This window comes from Anolis sagrei, chromosome 3, assembly GCF_037176765.1.
Source record: "Anolis sagrei isolate rAnoSag1 chromosome 3, rAnoSag1.mat, whole genome shotgun sequence".
Lineage (NCBI taxonomy): Eukaryota > Metazoa > Chordata > Lepidosauria > Squamata > Dactyloidae > Anolis > Anolis sagrei.
Window position 1 is genome coordinate 174,975,464 of NC_090023.1, and position 19,757 is coordinate 174,995,220.

The following is a 19,757-nucleotide window of genomic DNA, read 5'->3' on the forward strand; positions in this document are numbered from 1 at the left end:
GCCCAGACCCGCCTCCCAGCTGCCAATCAAAACGGGTTCCCACGCCGCCACAGCGCCCCCTGCCGGAGACTGGCCTCTACGTTGGCTCTATGGGAGGAAATAGGCAAGTGCCATCCATTACTTACTTACTTACTTACTTACTTAGGCGATCCCTCGTTGGACGAGTAAGATGGTCTTCCATTATGGATTTCCTTGTGGGTCTGTATGTGGCTGTGGAGCCCTATTCTTGCTCTGCATCTTCATCCGCAGTGAGGGCATTGGTTTCCAGGTGGAAGGCGGTCTCGGTCGGGGTTGGCTTGACGCGCCTTCCTCCTGGCACGTTTCTCTCTTTCACCCTCCACTCGTGCCTCCTCAAATTCTGCAGCACTGCTGGTCACAGCTGACCTCCAGCTGGAGCGGTCGAGGGCCAGGGCTTCCCAGTTCTCAGAGTCTATGCCAGAGTTTTTAAGGTTGGATTTGAGCCCATATTTAAATCTCTTTTCCTGTCCACCAACATTCCATTTTCATTCTTGAGTTCAGAGTAGAGCAACTGCTTTGGGAGACGGTGGTCAGGCATCCGGACAACGTGGCCGGCCCAGCGGAGTTGATGTTGGAGGACCATCGCTTCAATGCTGGTGGTCTTTGCTTCTTCCAGCACACTGACGTTTGTCCGCTTGTCTTCCCAGGAAATTTGCAGGATTTTCCGGAGGCAGCGCTGATGGAAACGTTCCAGGAGCTGCATATGACGTCTGTAGACAGTCCACGTCTCACAGGCATAGAGCAAGGTTGGGAGGACAATAGCTTTATAGACAAGCACCTTGGTCTCCCTACGGATGTCCCGGTCCTCAAACACTCTCTGCTTCATTCTGGAAAATGCTGCACTTGCAGAGCTCAGGCGGTGTTGTATTTCGGCGTCGATGTTGACTTTGGTGGAGAGGTGGCTGCCAAGGTAGCGGAAATGGTCCACATTTTCTAATGTTACACCATTAAGCTGTATTACTGGCATTGGAGAGGGATTGGCTGGTGACTGCTGGAACAGCACTTTGGTTTTTTCAATGTTCAATGACAGGCTGAGCTTCTCGTATGCTTCTGCAAAGGTGTTTAGAGTGGCTTGTAGATCTTCTTCTGAATGCGCACAGACGACATTGTCATCAGCATACTGGAGTTCTATAACAGCTGTTGTTGTAACCTTGGTTTTGGCTTTCAGTCTGCTGAGGTTGAATAGCTTGCCATCTGTCCGATAGATTATTTCCACTCCGGTGGGAAGCTTCCCATCAACAAGGTGAAGTATCATAGCGATGAAGATGGAGAATAGAGTTGGGGCAATAACACATCCCTGTTTGACACCGGATTCCACTTTAAATGGCTCACTTTGGGAGCCACTGCTGTCCAAGACTGTTGCCATCATGTCATCATGGAGGAGCCGCAGGATGTTCACAAATTTGTTAGGGCACCCGTTAAATAAATAGGCCATCCATTAAATAAAATGGGTTGAAAAGTCATTACAAAACTGGGGGGCGCTGGCATTCCCTTTCTAAAGTGTTTCTAAAAGTATAGTTAGTGAAAAATGGCATTCACAACCATTTGAAAATCGTTAAAGTATCATAGAATCATAGAATCAAAGAGTTGGAAGAGACCTCATGGGCCATCCAGTCCAACCCCATTCTGCCAAGAAGCTGGAATATTGCATCCAAATCTCCCTGTTGTGCCACCTCTACAAAGTTCTGAAGAGACTTATTTTGCATAGAATTACGGAAAAAATAGACCCATGTCTGATTCCACAGCAAGCTGGCTTCAGGAAAGGCAAAAGCTGCACATCGCAAGTGCTGATCCTGACTCAGCACATAGAAGATGGCTTTGAAAGGCAGCAGATCACAGGAGCTGTCTTCATAGACCTGTCCGCAGCCTATGATACTGTGAACCTCCGCCTCCTCGTGAGAAAAATGTATAATATCACAAAGGACTACCACCTCACCCGCCTCATAGGAAACCTGCTACAAAACAGGAGCTTTTTTGTTGAGTCCCAGGGCCAGAGAAGCAGATGGCGGAAACAGAAGAATGGCCTGCCTCAGGGGAACGTGCTTCCTCCATCCATGTTCAACATCTACAAAATGACCAGCCACTGCCAGAAGGGACAGAGAGTTTCATCTATGCTGATGACCGTACCATTACTGCTCAAGCAGGGAGCTTTGAGACTGTAGAACAGAAGCTCTCCGAAGCTCTAGGTGCTCTTACTGCCTACTTCAGGGAAAACCATCCCTAATCCGTCTAAAACACAGACATGTGTTTACTCTTTGTCATTCAGAACAACATATGTACAATGTGATCAGTTGCATCCACTCACATAATGTCCTGTTATGGGAGATCTAAAATAATCTTCCTTTGTCCATGTGGATAAATTCATTCAGCAGCTCATGAAGCAAGACTACACCTGAATAATAATAATAATAATAATAATAATAATAATAATAATACATTTTATTTATACCCCACCAACATCTCCCCAAGGGGACTCCGGGCAGCCAAGCCCAGCAATTACAACAAAGCACCCAACCCTTCTAAAACACAGACATGTGCCTTTCATCTCAAGAACAGACAAGCATCCCGAGCTCTGAAGATCGCCTGGGAAGGAATCCCACTGGAGCACTGCAGCGCACCCAAATACCTGGGAGTCACTCTGGACCGTGCCCTGACCTACAAGAAGCACTGCCTGAATATCAAGCAAAATGTGGATGCTAGAAACAATATCATATGAAATCTGACTGGCACAACCTGGGGATCACAACCAGACACAGTGAAGACATCTGCCCTTGCGCTGTGCTACTCTGCTGCTGAGTACGCATGCCCAGTGTGGAACACATCTCACCACACTAAAACAGTGGATGTGGCTCTTAATGAGACATGCCGCATTATCACGGGGTGTCTGCGCCCTACACCATTGGAGAAATTACACTGCTTAGCCGGTATTGCACCACCTGACATCCACCGGGAAGTAGCAGCCAATAGTGAAAGGACCAAGGCAGAGACATCTCCAGCTCATCCCCTGTTTGGGTATCAGCCAGCATGTCAACAACTTAAATCTAGAAATAGTTTTCTAAGATCTACAGAGACACTCGCTGGAACACCTCAGCAAGCGAGAGTCCAAAAGTGGCAGGCTCAAACCCAGAACCTCAACCAATAGCTGATACCTAATGAGAGACTCCCCCCTGGGCACACAGAGGACTGGGCGACTTGGAAGGCGCTGAACAGACTGCGCTCTGGCACCACGAGATGCAGAGCCAATCTTCAGAAATGGGGCTACAAAGTGGAATCCTCGACATGCGAGTGTGGAGAAGAGCAAACCACTGACCACCTGCTGCAATGCAACCTGAGCTCTGCCACATGCACAATGAAGGACCTTCTTGCAGCAACACCAGAAGCACTCCAAGTGGCCAGATACTGGTCAAAGGACATTTAATCAACTACCAAACTCACAAATTTTGTATTTCGTCTGTTTGTTTGCTTTGTTCTGTTAGAAATGTAATATAATTGACTGGTTGCTTATGACTCGATAAATAAAATATCGCAGAGCCTGGAATAATAATAATAATAATAATAATAATAATAATAATAATACTTTATTTATACCCCACTACCATCTCCCCAAGGGACTCGGTGCGGCTTACATGAGGCTGAAGTCGAACATGATCCCCCCCCCCCCAATAAGAGATAGTAATTTATAGTTTTGCTAAGGGCAAGGACACAAGGCTGGATAATAAGGGTTAAGCCTTGGTCAGTTTGGTGTGTATCAAGGCTTTATGCACTATTTTCATGTTTACAGCAGAAAGTAACCAATTTATTACTGACAATCATACCACAAAAGTATTTGAATTTTTCCATCTGAGGCACACCTGGGCTCCTGATGGTCCCCCATCTCACAAACAAGGGGCTCTCTTTCCCCCTCATAGTCCCTTTATGGACTATGGACTTATGATATATTTTCATGATTTTCCTTGTGGCTGAGGTTTTCTCCTTGACCTTTTTCTCCCCTTTCCCTGTGATGAAATCCCACCAGGAAGTGCCCCTGATATTGAAAGGGTGCAGAGCCTAAATCAATCACAAAGAACACTTATCAACAAATCTTTTGCATGGACAGAAACAAAGGCGACATCCTTGCCCTCGGAGTTTCGCCCAGCAGGGAGGTCACCCCTTGGCAGACTTTTGATTACTTTTCCAATTGGAGATGGGGGGCGCCTTCAAAAAGCATCCCCCTTTCCGCCCTGTTGCCCCATTCAATCATTCATCAAAAACTTCATCCAGTATTGCCCCTTTTGTCCTTCTGTTTTGCCACCACAGAAAGCCCGGATTTTCCTGTTTGTATTCAATTATCACCATTCATGAATCAGTAGAACTGCTTGATTAGAAGGCCTTTCCTGGGACTCATTAAGCCGCTGGCATTTCCTTACTTCATAATCCATTCAAGTATCCATTGTTTTTCCCTCGTCCCGCTTCCCTCCCTCCTGATTCATCGAGATGCCAGAGCGGTAGAAGCCTTTTCATTGGCCCTGACACACTGCAGCGGCTCCCTGATTGGTCCAGATGCTCCGGGGGTGGACGAGCCCCCTCCCAGCTGTTGGCACGTCAGCCAATCACGACGAAGACCGGCCAGGGGGCGGGCGCGGGAGATTTGAACCATACAAATCTGTATTTCTATAAAAATAGCATTTATTTCTGTAACCACATGCTCTGCTTGGCGAATGATTGCTGCATTGCATCTTTTTCAGCTGAATCGCAAATAAAACATCTAGGTGGTGCTTCCTTCAACTTGGTGAGACCTTTTATTGGGAAAAATCAGGGATTGGGTGCTTCTCTCTGTCTCGCCAGGGTAACAAACTCTTTAAAGAGTCTGATTGATCTCTGACTCCTGGCAAAGACCCCTAAATTCATGCTCTACAACAAGGCCAAGCCCACAGTACATCAATATCAAGAGCAATAACAAAAACTATCAATACAATACAATTTATATAAATCACATAAACAATAAACAGTAACACACAAGCATTTAAAAACCAATGGCCAGGCCAAATTTAAGTTTAAAATTAAAAAAAATAACACTGGGCATGAAAAAGGTAGGATATAACTGGTATAGGGTTTTCAAAGAGAGATGAGGGAACGCAGTGAGTCCTAAATCAGTGGTAAAGTGCATTTTGAGAGCATATTGCTGAGAGTGTTCCTTATTCTGGGAAGGCACACTGGAACAACCACGTTTTCAGGCTCCTCCTAAAGACTGCCAGAGTTGGGGCATGTCTGATGTCCTTGAGAAGTAAAAAATGCTATTTATAAAAACTTTTCAATTCCCAAAAATCAGTGAATTACTGAAATGTTCTGAATCTTTGGGGGAGAGGGGGCAGTAACAGAGGTAAATGTGTTCTAATGTTGTAACAAGTTTCATCCCGATAGCTCTAAAAATGAGGAAGGAGAGAACCCTGGAGGCTCCCCCCTCCCGCACGTGTAATAACATAACAAAAAAGTAAAGAAAAACTATTTACTTTGTTATAGTTACAATACAGACCTCTAACGATATTTTAGAAACACTTTAGAAATGATTCAATGCCACCCCTAATTTAGTAATGAAAATTGATTTTTTTTCATTGATCACACAGGCCTAGCAGTACTAAATATCGGTAGTATACATAATATAGCGCAAGCTGCCGAAGAGGTCAAGCAATGTTATACTATGCCCTAGCAAGTGATCGGATGCCATTTACAAACACATTACTGAGATCAGCATGGAAAATGATAATACAATAGCTTCCAAGGATTTAATCATGCAACAGCTGTATGGGATACATGCTCTCCAGTTACACCTCCTCCACAAGGTAAACATTTGTTTGCGCTAAACTAGTAATGAAACCCATTCAGTGCATTTTACACTCGTCTCCTCAGAAAATATCCAGTTTAGTCCAGTCGACAAAAGTGAGACTTCCTAATGATATTAAGGTTTTTTTTACAGTATAAAATTATAGCACTTTGATGTTACATTTAAGGGTGCATCTATACTGTAGGATTAATGCCGTTTGCCCCCAATTTAACTACCAATGGTATGGGAGTGTCATGAATGACTTTTCAATAACTTTGAAGCATAGGTACTTTTTATTGCAGTTTCCAGTGTGAGAGGGTATATCAGATTACAGAAAAACATTTAGACATCAAATGACATTGGACATACAGACATACAAATTCTATGCAACTACATTGGATTTACATCCCATCTCGAAATTTAAGATCGTCCGGGGAGGCCCTGCTCTCGACTCCGCCACTATCACAAGTGAGGTTGGCGGGGACGAGGAGCAGGGCCTTCTCAGTGGTGGCCCCTCACCTGTGGAACTCACTCCCCGGGGAGATTAGATCAGCGACCTCCCTTCTGACGTTCAGGAAAAAACTGAAGACCTGGATATGGGACCAAGCTTTTGGACATGCTGGCAGCTATTATTATTATTATTATTATTATTATTATTATTATTATTAACTTTATTTGTACCCCGCTAGCATCTCCCGAAGGACTCGATGCGGCTTACAAAGGCCAAGGCCACAAAACACAACATAAACAATATAACACCAAAGCAAAATTAAAGACAGTTAAAGCAATATAACGACATGCAATGAACAACATATCAAAACAATAAAACTGGGCCGGGCCAGAGTAGTGGGTACAAGATTAAAAGTGCTGATGTGGCAGGAGGTATACGAGGATTATAGGGCAAGTGCAGTGTGCGGTGTGCAATCATCTTAGTTCTACTAAAGTGCTTCGAGTATTTGTTAATGGAGATTTCCTATTCTGGAAAGGCACATCGGAACAGCCAAGTCTTCAAGTTCTTTCTAAAGACTGCCAATGTAGGGGCCTGTCTAAGATCTTTTGGGAGGGTGTTCCAGAGTCGGGGGGCCAACACAGAGAAGGCCCTGTCTCGTGTCCCCACCAGTCGCGCTTGTGACGCAGGCGGAATCACGAGCAGGGCCTCACCAGATGATCGAAGTGAGCGTGTGGGTTCATAAATGGAGATGCGGTCACTCAGGTAGGCAGGTCCCAAACCGTTTAGGGCTTTGTAGGTAAAGGAAGATCTGACGACAAACATGGACGAATGGAATGGAATGGATATACGGAACTCTGAACACTGAGCATGAGATTGTTTTGCTATTTTATTATGTACTAATGTTTTTAACTTGTTAACTGTCTAAATTGTTGTAGGTATTGTTTGTTTATTGATTCAGGCATCGAATTGTGCCGTTGTTTGTAAGCCGCCCTGAGTCCCCCCTCGGGGGTGAGAAGGGCGGGGTATAAGTAATTGAAATAAATAAAAAAAATACAATTACATGGCTAACAAATAAACAAAGGGGAATTGCATTTTCACTCAACATTCACACCATATGTACAGGCATTCATCCTCAGGCATTCAAATATTACTATATCCTTTTCTCCCTCCTTGGAGAAGCACCTGTTAGGCCATACCCTGATTTCCTGCACCCTGTCAATGTACAGTTCCAAAACTTTCATAAGGCATAACTTCAAAACACCAAAATGTCAAAACTTCTTTCCCTAAGAACAATGCCAAGGATCAGATCTCTGTTTTCCATTCAGCAGATCCTGCGCAAAATCTAAGACTGCAAAAGCACACTTCTTCCTCTTCCCTTGAGAAAGAAGCCCCAACGTGGCCAGAATCATGCTTTTCCATAGCATATCTGACTCTCTCCATAGGTACACTATCTCTCTCCTTCCCATGGAGCAGAGCATAGTGGGTGGAACAGATTCCTTAGGTCTGCCACACTTTGAGTATTATTAGACTGAGTCTTTTATAGGAATATTCTGTTGATGTAGTCCCAAAGTTGTAAATGAATGATAGACGTCTTCCATCCTGGTTCCATTTCAGTTTCCTGGCCAGATGTTGATCTTCTTGATTGGTGTTGATCTTATGTTACTTCCTTCTTAACATTGTAAACATTTCCATTATCACTGTCCCAATTCTTATCAGAGTTTACTTTTCAGTTCTTATTAGCAGGTTTTAATCACAATCCAGTAAGCAGGTAGTTAGTCGTTGCAGGCCTTAATATTATACTGATGTCTCCAAAATTATTAACTCCATCCATACATCTTCCATTCATTCCCACACATCATTAAATCCATATTTATCAAATCTGCAATGATATTTTCATGACAGGAGCTCTGTTTTTTCAAGCTCTTTAGCCTTCTCTGCCAAACGGTTATTTGGCAAAACAAGCTGAAGATCAATCCCAACAAAACAGAAGTCAGTCGTACGCCTGACTAGGGTATTGGGTGGCAACTTGTGCTGGACGGGGTCGCACTCCCCCTGAAGGCATAGGTCCGTAGCTTGGGGGTCCTCCTGGACTCAGCGCTGACGCTTGATGCGCAGGTGTCAGTGGTGGCCAGGAGGGCCTTTGCACAATTAAAACTCGTGCACCAGCTGCGACCATACCTCACGAAGCCTGACTTGACCACGGTGGTCCATGCCTTAGTTATCTCTCGACTGGACTATTGCAATGCACTCTACATGGGGCTGCCCTTGAAGATGGCCCGGAAACTTCAATTGGTCCAATGATCGGCAGCCAGACTTCTAACCGGGGCAAATTACAGAGAGTGGTCAACCCTCCTGTATAAGGAGCTCCATTGGCTGCCATTCATCTTCCAGACTCAATTCAATGTGCAAAGGCCTGAACGGTTTGGGACCCACCTACCTTTGTGACCGCATCTCCTACCACAAACCTGCACGATCTCTTCGATCCGCTGAAGAGGTCCTTCTCTCGCCCCTTCCTCTATCACAGACTCGTCTTATGGGAACAAAGGAAAGGGCCTTTTCTGCTGTGGCTCCCCGCTTTTGGAATTCGCTGCCTAGGGAAATCACGCAAGCCCCCACACTAGCTGGTTTTAAGAAAGACCTAAAAACCTGGCACTTCCATTGTGCTTTTGGAGAATGACCACTCAACCCATCTGGTTATCTTAGCTACAGCTGCCCTCAGAATAAAGCATCTTCCCACCCCTAAAATTTTTGTCGTGTCAGGAGCGACTGGAGAAACTGCAAGTCGCTTCTGGTGTGAAAGAATTGGCCGTCTGCAAGGACGTTGCCCAGGGGACGCCCGGATGATTTGATGTTTTTATCATCCCCTAAAATGGCTAAATCCCATGGTTCCTCCCTGTTGGGCTCCTCTCCTACAAATGCACTTTTATCCCTATCTCACCCAGGGTTTTAACTTTTTAACATTTTACCTCATACATTTGGCCCGCCCTCTGTGTCTGGTTTTACTCTGCTGTTTTATATTGTTGATTTTGTTAATTCATATTTTGTTATGATGTATTTTGTTAAATAAATAAAGTGTATTATTTATTTATTTATTTATTTATTTATTTGCTGCATTTGTTGACCGCCGTTCTCAGCCCTAGGGCGACTCACGGCGGTGTACAACATATAAAAAGACAATTTACAATAAAGCAATAACACAACGAAATATCATCATAACTATCAATAATACACCAATAATATATTTACACTAAATAATCCGCTCCGTCTCATCGTAGAATCATAACCAATCTCGTAATCCATATTCCGTTCCAGTCGTCATTGCCAATTTATTGTAGCACTTAGTTAAATGCCTTCTCAAATAACCATGTCTTTAGGCTCTTACGGAATGACATAAGGGAGGGCGCCTGTCTGATGTCTACAGGGAGGGTGTTCCACAGCCGGGGGGCCACCACCGAGAAGGCCCTCTCTCTCGTCCCCGCCAGACGTGCCTGTGAGGCAGGCGGGATCGAGAGAAGGGCCTCCCCAGACGATCTCAAGGCCCTCGTGGGCTCATAGGCTGAGATGCGGTCAGAAAGGTATTTTGGGCCGGAACCGTTTAGGGCTTTGTAGGCCAACACCAGCACCTTAAATTGGGCCCGGTAGCAGATCGGCAGCCAGTGGAGCTCGAACAACAAGGGCGTTGTGTGCTCCCTGCGTCCCGCTCCTGTTAGTAACATGGCTGCCGCGCGCTGGACTAGCTGAAGCTTCCGGGCCGTCTTCAAGGGCAGCCCCACGTAGAGAGCGTTGCAGTAGTCAAGGCGGGATGTGACCAGAGCGTGTACCACCGTGGCCAAGTCAGACTTCCCGAGGTACGGGCGCAGCTGGCGCATGAGCCTGAGCTGTGCAAATGCTCCCCTGGTCACCGCTGAAACCTGGGAATCCAGGCTTATTATTATTATTATTATTATTATTATTATTATTATTATACTGGATTCTGTAATATTGTGCTCTGGAAATTAAATTGCAGAAAATGTGATTCCCATTCTTGATCCGGATGCATCTCCAGCTTCATTCCTTACAATATTGTAAGGAAAACGTTCTCCATAGATTTTTGTTTTCCATCTAGTATTTGTGTTTTTGAAAAAAAAGTTATAAGTTGATTCTGGGAGCTGACTGACATGCGACAAGGGGTATATATATAGCTCTGGACATGAAGAAAAGTGGAGAGGGTGCGCAGATGTAGGGGGGAAGAAAATCCATGGCTGTTGTCAGGAGAAAGGGTTACCTAGCAACTTTGACACAGGCTTCTCTTGTGTACAGAAGTGGGATTATTTTGCAGACTTTCACCAGACAGCAGTGAAGGGGGAAAACACCTCTCTGCCCCATGGCTGTAGCAACCCTTTAAATGGTGAGTAGCCCATTTATAAATATTGAGCAAGAGACACATCCGGCATTTGTTATTTTCTTTGTTCAAATGCCAAAGCTGGAGGCCAAATTATCTTTTGCAGATCCTTTAAAAACAATCGCTGTTTGAGAACCAGACAGCTGGGGAGAGAGGAGAGAAAAATAGACACTGCCTGCTACATCGAATTTAAGTGCATGATGCCCTGCAACAATTGGTTAAGAGATATTTTGGATAAGAGATACACACAAGTTGAATATCTCTTATCCAAAATGCTTGGAACCAGAAGTGTTTTGGATTGTAGATATTAAAAATAAAATTAGAAACACCTCTATATGCATAAAGGCACATAATGAGATATCTTGGAGATGGAACCCAAATCTAAAGGCAAAAATGTTTTATATACAACATATACACATAGGATTAAGGTCAGAGGCAGCCCTAGGTAATTTTCAATGGTAAGCAAACAGTATTTTGGCGCCCCCCCCCTCCCCCCAACCAATCACTGATATATATGTTCTGTTCATCGTGGGAGTTTTGTGTGCCATATTTGATTCAATTCCATCATTGGTGGAGTTCAGAATGCTCTTTGATTGTAGGTAAACTATGCATCCCAGTAACTACAACTCGCATATGTCAGGGTCTATTTTTCCCCAAGAGCTCCTCAAGAGCGCCCCTGGGTGAAATCAACTATACTGTGAATGCTTACTTTGCGTAATGGGTTGAGCCGCCCCTGATTAAGGTTTATTTCTAGTCATTTTGTGCATGAAACAAAGTAAAATTTCACTATCTCACCTATGTGATCAGTTTCAGGTTATGCAGTATTTCAGAATACCAGACATGGGACACTCAACTTGCACATATGAGTGTGAAAGACTTAAATGTGCACACTATATTCATGTTTTATTCTAAGCATTTTAATCAGATAGAATAATAATAATAATAATTATTATTATTATTATTATTATTATTTGCCTGTGACAAAGAACTGGTGGGATCACAAGCCGGAAAAAGTTCAGAGAATGAACACGTCAAGCTACTCTGGGACTTCTGAATTAAGACAGACAGAGTTTTGGAGCACAATACTCCTGACCTCACAATCGTGTTAAAAAACAAAGTTTGTTGATGTTGCAATCCCAGGTGATAGCAGGATTGAAGGGAAACAACTGGAAAAGCTGACACGATATGAGGATTCTCTGTGTGTTATCCTTCACAAACTGCCTGCTTCAGTGGTATCGCTAGTCCAGGGGGTGCAGACTGCATTGGATGACATCAGTAAAGCAGATAATAATAATAATAATAATAATAATAATAATAATAGTCCTAGATGCTTGGGAAGTGTTCAACTTGTGATTTTGTGATACAAAATCCAGCATATATATCTCTTTTGCTGTGACGTACTGTGTTCTTGTGTCAGTAAAATAATAATAATAATCATCATCATCATCATCATAACTTGTGCCACAAATACCATATGCCTGCAACAAAGAACTGGCGGGATCACAAGCCTGAAAAAGTTTCAGAAAATGAACACGTCAAACTACTCTGGGACTTCCGAATTCAGACTGACAGAGTTTTGGAGCACAATACTCCTGACCTCACAATTGTGTTAAAAAAACAAAGTTTGTTGATGTTGCAATCCCAGGTGACAACAGGATTGAAGAGAAACAACTGGAAAAGCTGACACGATATGAGGATTTAAAGATCCAACTGCAAAGATTCTGGCACAAGCCAGTAAAGGTGGTCCCAGTGGTGATCGGCACACTGGGTGAAGTGCCTAAAGACTTTGGCCTGCACTTAAACACAATCGGCGCTGACAAAATTACCATCTGCCAGCTGCAAAAGGCCACCTTACTGGGATCTGCACGCATTATTCGCCAATACATCACAGAGTCCTAGACACTTGGGAAGCGTCTGACACGTCATCCAGTACAACAGCCAGCAGAGTGTCTGCTGTGGACTCATCTTTTTGTGTTTCAAATAATACTAATATATTTCACTGATTCTAAGATACTAAAAAGTACCTTAGAATATTTCACTGACTCTAAGGTACTTTTTTCCCATATAAACATCTCAAAAAACAGAGTACACCTTACAATTGCCAGTGAGTTATATCTAGAGTGAGGCCCTTTCCACAAAGCAGTATAAAATCCACGTTGAACTGGATTATATGGCAGTGTGGGCTCAGACAATCCAGTATAAAGCAGATGATGTGGATTATCTGCCTTGATATTCTGTTTTATATGACTGTATGGAAGGGCCCAGAGAGAGAACTTTTTTCTGTTGGTGGTACTGAAATTGGTGTGTCTTAGCTTCAGTGGCATCTTAGATTCGATGAATCGTTATATTTCCAACCTGGCTCTTCCTAAGCTTTAAAAGGTACAATATAAATTAAATGCATTATAACTAAAACACATAAAACAATTTAAAATACATGTATTAAAACACATAAACATAAAATTAAAACATAAACACTACACATATAAAAAGCTCAGTTGGGCAAACTAAATTAAGAACCAATTAGAGCCAGCTTCTGATTTATAAGCCCATTTTTGTTAGCAGTACTGTTTGGTCAAATAGTATCATCATCCTTTCACCTCTAATCCTGCAATTTCTTTTGGAACTTGACATTTTATTCTATTGGTCCATATGCCTAAAACTCAATGTTTGGTGATTATTTATTTCGTATCAAAAGCATTGCATAAATTAGTATAAAACTGATAAAAATAGAAGGAGCGCAGATGGCTAAATATCTTTTGACCAAAAACGGGCAACGGCATTGTCTGTAGCCTCCAACAATTCTTCCTCTGTACATGAGGCAGGACATAGTGGACAAGCATACAGATGCAGAGTTGTCTGTTCTGCTCCATAGTCACATTAGGTGTGGGATTCTTTTAGGTAGTGCCATTTTGCCAGGTTGTCTTTTGTTCGGCCCACTTCACTTCTGAGTCTGTTCAGGGACTTCCAAATTGCCCATTCTTGGTTTACCCCTGGAGGAAGACCCTCGTGGGGGACCATCCAGTTGGGATTTCCTGATTTAGCTGCCCAGAGGGATACCCTTGCTGCTGCTGGGGGGACACCAAGAGGAGTGGTAGTTCTCATAAAGCTTTTCCTTGATTTGAGTCTACTGGGAGGAGGCTGGTAGCCATGTACTGGGTGGCTTTCACAGTGTTCAACTTTATTTCTCTCACATTTAGCAACAACCTCCCATTGTTCATGGGGGGGGGGGGGGGATGCCAGCTAGCTTGTAGAGCAGTGGTTCTCAACCTGGGGTCCCCAGATGTTTTTGGCCTTCAACTCCAAGAAATCCTAACAGCTGGCAAAGTGGTTGGGATTTCTGGGAGTTGTAGGCCAAAAACATCTGGGGACCCCAGGTTGAGAACCACTGTTGTAGAGTTTATCAACAGGTGTAGGTTTAAGACATCCTGTGATTATTCTGCATGTTTCATTCAATGCTATGTTCATCTGCTTTGCATGGGCAGACCTATGCCAAACAGGACAGGCATACTCGGCAGTTGAGTAAGACAAGGCTAGGGCTGATGTTCTTACTAATTTTGGATCTGCATCCCATCTGCTGCCAGTAAGTTTCCGCAGGATGTTATTGCGTGCAGCTACTTTATGCTTGGTATTCAAGCAGTGTTTCCTATATGCTGGTGTTTAATCTAAGGTGACACTGAGATATTTAGGATGTAAACAATGTTCAAGCTCTTGACCTTCCCAGGTGACTTTCAATTTCCTGTTGGTTTCACAGTTGCGTAGGTGGAAAGCACACACTTGTGTCTTGGCAGGGTTAGGCTTCAGCTGGATATCTTTGAAATAGCTGGAGAGATTTTTCAAGGCATTAGTAAGTTGGATTTCAACTGTTTCAAAATCTTTTGCTTGTGTGGTTAGGCCAAGGTCATCAGCATATATAAAGCTCTTTGTGAGTGGTGGTTGTGACTGATCATTAGTAATCACTGATCATTGTGACTGATCATAACCACAACAATGTTTGTTATGATACATTGACAACTGAGATAGTAATTGAAGATCATGGAGGGATCTCCTCCGGGGCGGGTGGGTCCGCGGGTGGAGGGGCTGCGATAGAGGTGGTGACAGGTAGAGGGAGATACGGGAAAGGGAGAACAAATTACTTTTTTCGGCCCAAAATTTATAATAATAATTCGGCAAGCTCAAAACGTGACAAAAATGTGAGACAAAAGCAAATCTGGCCCAAAATTTACAATAGAACATTGGCAATTCCAAAAATCCATACCACAACTCAACAAACAATTCGGCCTGAAAATAACAAGAATATATTGGGAACTCCAAAAAACCCTCCCGACAAGATACAGCTGAGATGCCAGGATGGTGGCCCCTCTGGGTTAAGGGTGGTGCTGTTCAATGCCAGGTCAGTAAATGGAAAGACCTCTATCATTCGAGACCTAATCCAGGAAGAACAAGCTGACCTGGCATGTATAACGGAGACCTGGTTGGACGAAGGGGGAGGGGTGAATCTCTCCCAACTCTGCCCGCCAGGTTACTCTGTGCAGCACCAACCAAGACCCGGAGGGCGGGGAGGAGGAGTTGCAGTAGTCTATAAGGAGTTTATCCCCCTGATCAGGTGCCCCATCCCACAATCATCATCATTTGAATGTGCCGGCTTCAGGTTAGGTGACCGGGACAGGATAGGGATTCTGTTAGTGTACCGACCACCCCGCGGCACGACAGTTTCTCTACCTGAGTTAGCAGGTGTGGTCTCGGATATGGCGCTGGGCTCCCAGCGGCTTTTAGTCCTGGGGGATTTCAACGTCCATGCCGAGGCCCCACTTTCAGGTGCAGCTCAGGACTTTATGGCCGCCATGGCAACCATGGGCCTGTCCCAATTAGTATCTGGTCCCACCCATACGGCCGGACACACATTGGATTTGGTCTTTACCCAGGGATGGGGTGACAGGGTCGGGGCGGAGGAGTTGACCATCGCTCCGTTGCCATGGACCGATCACTTCCTGATTAGGTTTAGACTTACTGTACCTCCCAACCTCCGCAGGGGTGGTGGACCCATTAAAATGGTCCGCCCCAGGAGACTTATGGATCCAAACGGATTCCTGACGGCTCTTGGGGAGCTTCCCACTTCCCTGGCTGGCGATTCTGTCGATGCCTTGGCCTCTCGCTGGAACTCTGAGATGACTAGGGCAATCGATACAATCGCTCCGGAACGCCCCCTCTCGAGTAACCGGGCTAGTCATGCCCCTTGGTTCACTGAGGAGCTGGCAGCTATGAAGCGAAAGAAGAGGTGGCTAGAGCGCGTGTGGCGCCGGAATCCGACTAAATCAGCCCAAACACACCTGAATGCCTTCTTAAGGTCCTATGGTGTGGCAATAGAGGCAGCACAAAAAACATCTTTTGCGGCCAATATTGCATCGGCGAAGAACCGTCCAGCTGAGCTCTTTCGGGTTGTGAGGAGTCTGTTAAATCCGCCGGAAAGCGAGATCCCTGACAGCTCAGGAGCTCGCTGTGAAGCATTTGCTCGGTTCTTCGCTGATAAAATTGCGCTGATTCGGTCTGGATTCGACGTCACTTTAAATGCAGTCTCTGAGGATGTAACGAGAGCATCTGCTTGTCCGGTTTCGTTGGATTCATTTCAATTGGTTCAGCTTGAGGATGTGGACAGGATCCTTGGAGAGGTGCGACCCACCACATGCATCCTAGACCCCTGCCCATCCTGGCTGATAAAGGAAGCCAGAGGGGGTTTGGCAGAGTGGGTGAAGGTGGTGGTTAATGCCTCCTTGCAGGAGGGCAAAATTCCAGCGAGCTTGAAACAAGCTATTATCAAACCGCTGTTGAAAAAACCATCACTGGACCCCACTCAATTAGACAACTATCGGCCAGTTTCCAATCTCCCCTACTTGGGCAAAGTCATGGAACGTGTGGTGGCGACACAGCTCCAGGGATTTCTGGTAGACACTGATTATCTAGATCCGGCACAGTCTGGCTTTAGACCGGGACATGGAATGGAAACAGCCTTGGTCACCTTGGTAGATGATCTGCGCAGGGAGCTGGACAGGGGGAGTGTGTCCCTGTTAGTTCTGCTGGACCTCTCAGCGGCCTTCGATACCGTTGACCACGGTATCCTTCTGGGACGCCTCAGAGATATGGGACTTGGGGGTACTGCTTTGCAGTGGCTCCGGTCCTTTCTTGAGGGACGGTCCCAGAAGGTGTTACTGGGTGACACCTGTTCGGCCCCACAGCCGTTGTCATGTGGAGTCCCACAGGGTTCAATTCTGTCCCCAATGTTGTTTAACATCTACATGAAGCCGCTGGGGGAGATCATTCGGAGTTTCGGACTGCGATGTTATCTCTATGCAGATGATGTCCAGATCTGTCACTCCTTCTCACCTGTCACCAAGGAGGCTGTCCAGACCTTGAATCGGTGTTTGGCTGCTGTATCGGACTGGATGAGGGCTAACAAATTGAAATTGAATCCAGACAAGACAGAGGTCCTATTGGTCAGTCGTAAGGCCGAACAGGGAATAGGGTTACAGCCTGTGTTAGACGGGGTTACACTCCCCCTGAAGACGCAGGTTCGCAGCTTGGGAGTGATCCTGGACTCATCGCTGAGCCTGGAACCCCAGGTCTCAGCGGTGGCCGGGAGAGCTTTTGCACAATTAAAACTTGTGCACCAGTTGCGCCCGTTCCTTGGGAAGTCTGATCTGGCCACAGTGGTCCACGCTCTTGTTACATCCCGAATAGACTACTGCAACGCGCTCTACGTGGGGTTGCCCTTGAAGACGGTTCGGAAACTTCAACTGGTCCAGCGAGCGGCAGCTAGGCTGCTCACTGGGGCGACATACAGAGAGCACACCACCCCTCTGCTGTGTCAGCTCCACTGGCTGCCGGTTCAGTTCCGAGCCCAATTCAAGGTGCTGGTCTTGACCTATAAAACCCTGTACGGTTCCGGTCCAGCGTATCTGTCCGAACGTATCTCCCTCTACGTCCCACCACGGAATTTAAGATCATCTGAGGGGGCCCTGCTCTCGACTCCACCGCTTTCTCAAGCAAGGCTGGTGGGGACGAGGAGCAGGGCCTTCTCAGTGGTGGCCCCCCACCTGTGGAACTCACTCCCAGTGGATATCAGGGCATCGACATCACTCCTGTCCTTTAGGAGAAAGACAAAGACGTGGTTGTGGGACCAGGCCTTCAGGCAGTCTGCTAACTAGATAGGACAACCAGGCAATTAGGACCGGCAGGACTGATATATGTGGACTGATAAATGTGGAAGAAAACTCTGAACCATGAGATAGCGAACACTGACTGGCAAGAAGGAAGAAGTGGTTGTATCGGTTTGTATGAAATTTTACTGGTATTATTGGTTTTAACGGTTTTAGATGCAATGTATTGTTGTTGTTGTTGTTTGCTAATTTGTTATTTTGTTTTATTGCTTATTATTGTGTATTATGTATGCTATGGGCATCGAATTGTGCCTTGGATGTGTAAGCCGCCCTGAGTCCCCTTCGGGGTGAGAAGGGCGGGGTAAAAGTAAACCAAATAAATAAATAAATAAATAAATAAGATATTAAACAAAGTCGATGCAAGAACGCTGCCTTAGGGTAAACCATTCTTTTGCCTCCTCCATCTACTTTTCCTGCCTTGAAACACCACATAGAAGCTATGGTTTTCTAGGAGAGTCTGGATAGTTTTTGTGCAATCATAGTCTCGAGTAATATGGTAGACTTTCTGCAGCATTTTCCTATGTTGCACCACGTCATAGGCTGCTGTAAGGTCGACAAAAAATGTTCCAGTAATGCAACCTTTCTCATATCCTTCCTCAATGTGCTCAATCAGATTAAGAATTTTTAGAGATGTTTGGTGCTGTGGAGCAGTACCAAAAATACTCTCCTCCCTTAATACAAGGATGTGAGATCTCCCATTGGAAGACACACTTTCTCTTGAGGCAAATTAGACTTGGTGACACAATCTGGCCAAGAGGAGCCTTCCACCTGGAAACCATGGCCACACTTTTTGAGGTACCTGGGAGGAGTGGCTGTGGACATCGGCCTCCTGGCATTACTAAGATCATAATCTCAGAAGTTGATGGGAATGGGAACAGAATGGGCAGTAAATGCAACTAACTGTGGGAATCAGATATCTACAGACCTTCTCTTTCCATGAGCACTTCTCTGATGAGAACATCAGAGTTTTGGGATGCTGTGCAGATGACACCCAATCTATTACCTCTTTCCACCCAAAGTCAAGGAAGGTGTCCTGGTCCTAAACCAGTTCTGTCATCAGTAAGGTACTGGATAATGGCAAAAAAATTGAGACCTTATCCAATCAAGTTGCTCTTCGGCCCCTTCTATACCGCCATATAAAATCCAGATTATCTGGTTTGAACTGGATTATATGGTAGTGTAGACTCATGTAATCCAGTTCAATGTAGGTAATGTGGATTACCTGCTTTGCTAATCTGGATTATATGGCAGTGCAGAAGGGGCCTTAGTCAGTTAAAGACAGATCAGATTTCAAAATGGGTTTACATTCCCTCTGAAGACACAACTTCACAATAATTTTGTCTGCTTGTTTAACCTGAAGAAGAGAAGGCTGAGAGGAGATATGATAGCCATGTATAAATATGTGAGAGGAAGCCACAGGGAGGAGGGAGCAAGCTTGTTTTCTGCTTCCTTGGAGACTAGGACGCGGAACAATGGCTTTGAAGGGGCTAACAGAACTCAGAAATGTTGAAATTCTAAAATGCAAACCTAGAGAGGGGTTTGTGCCTCTCCTCTGGCCTGCAGAAGACCAGAAGCTAAGAGGAGATAATGTATCTAGAAGACACAAGATGCTGTATTGTCAAGTACACCCAGGGTGGGTTACTACGCCCAGGGAGTACCCAAGGGTGGGTTAACACCCAAAATGCTTATCTGTAACAATAATGTGTGTGTTTACGTAGTTTGTAGAAGGTTAGCAGTGAAAGACATTGGAGTGGCAAAATATGAGAAAAAACATGTTTTTGAATGGTTGATCCGATAAGAGAGGTGTGTGCCCATGACACAGTGAAAAGACATGTATATAAGGAGACTGAAATATCCAAATATCAGAGACAGCTCTCTTTGAAGACACTGGTCTGT

General features: G+C 45.0%; 1 protein-coding gene across 1 annotated transcript in view; it reads left to right on the forward strand.

Moving 5' to 3' along the window:
• Nucleotides 1–10,584: 10,584 nt before the first annotated feature.
• TBATA (thymus, brain and testes associated) overlaps nt 10,585–19,757 on the forward strand; it is a 59,223-nt gene continuing 50,050 nt past the window's right edge. The window contains exon 1 of the mRNA XM_060768847.2: nt 10,585–10,656. Coding sequence (XP_060624830.2) covers nt 10,654–10,656 — 3 coding nt within the window. The 5' untranslated portion in view covers nt 10,585–10,653. The remainder of the gene's footprint in view (nt 10,657–19,757) is intronic.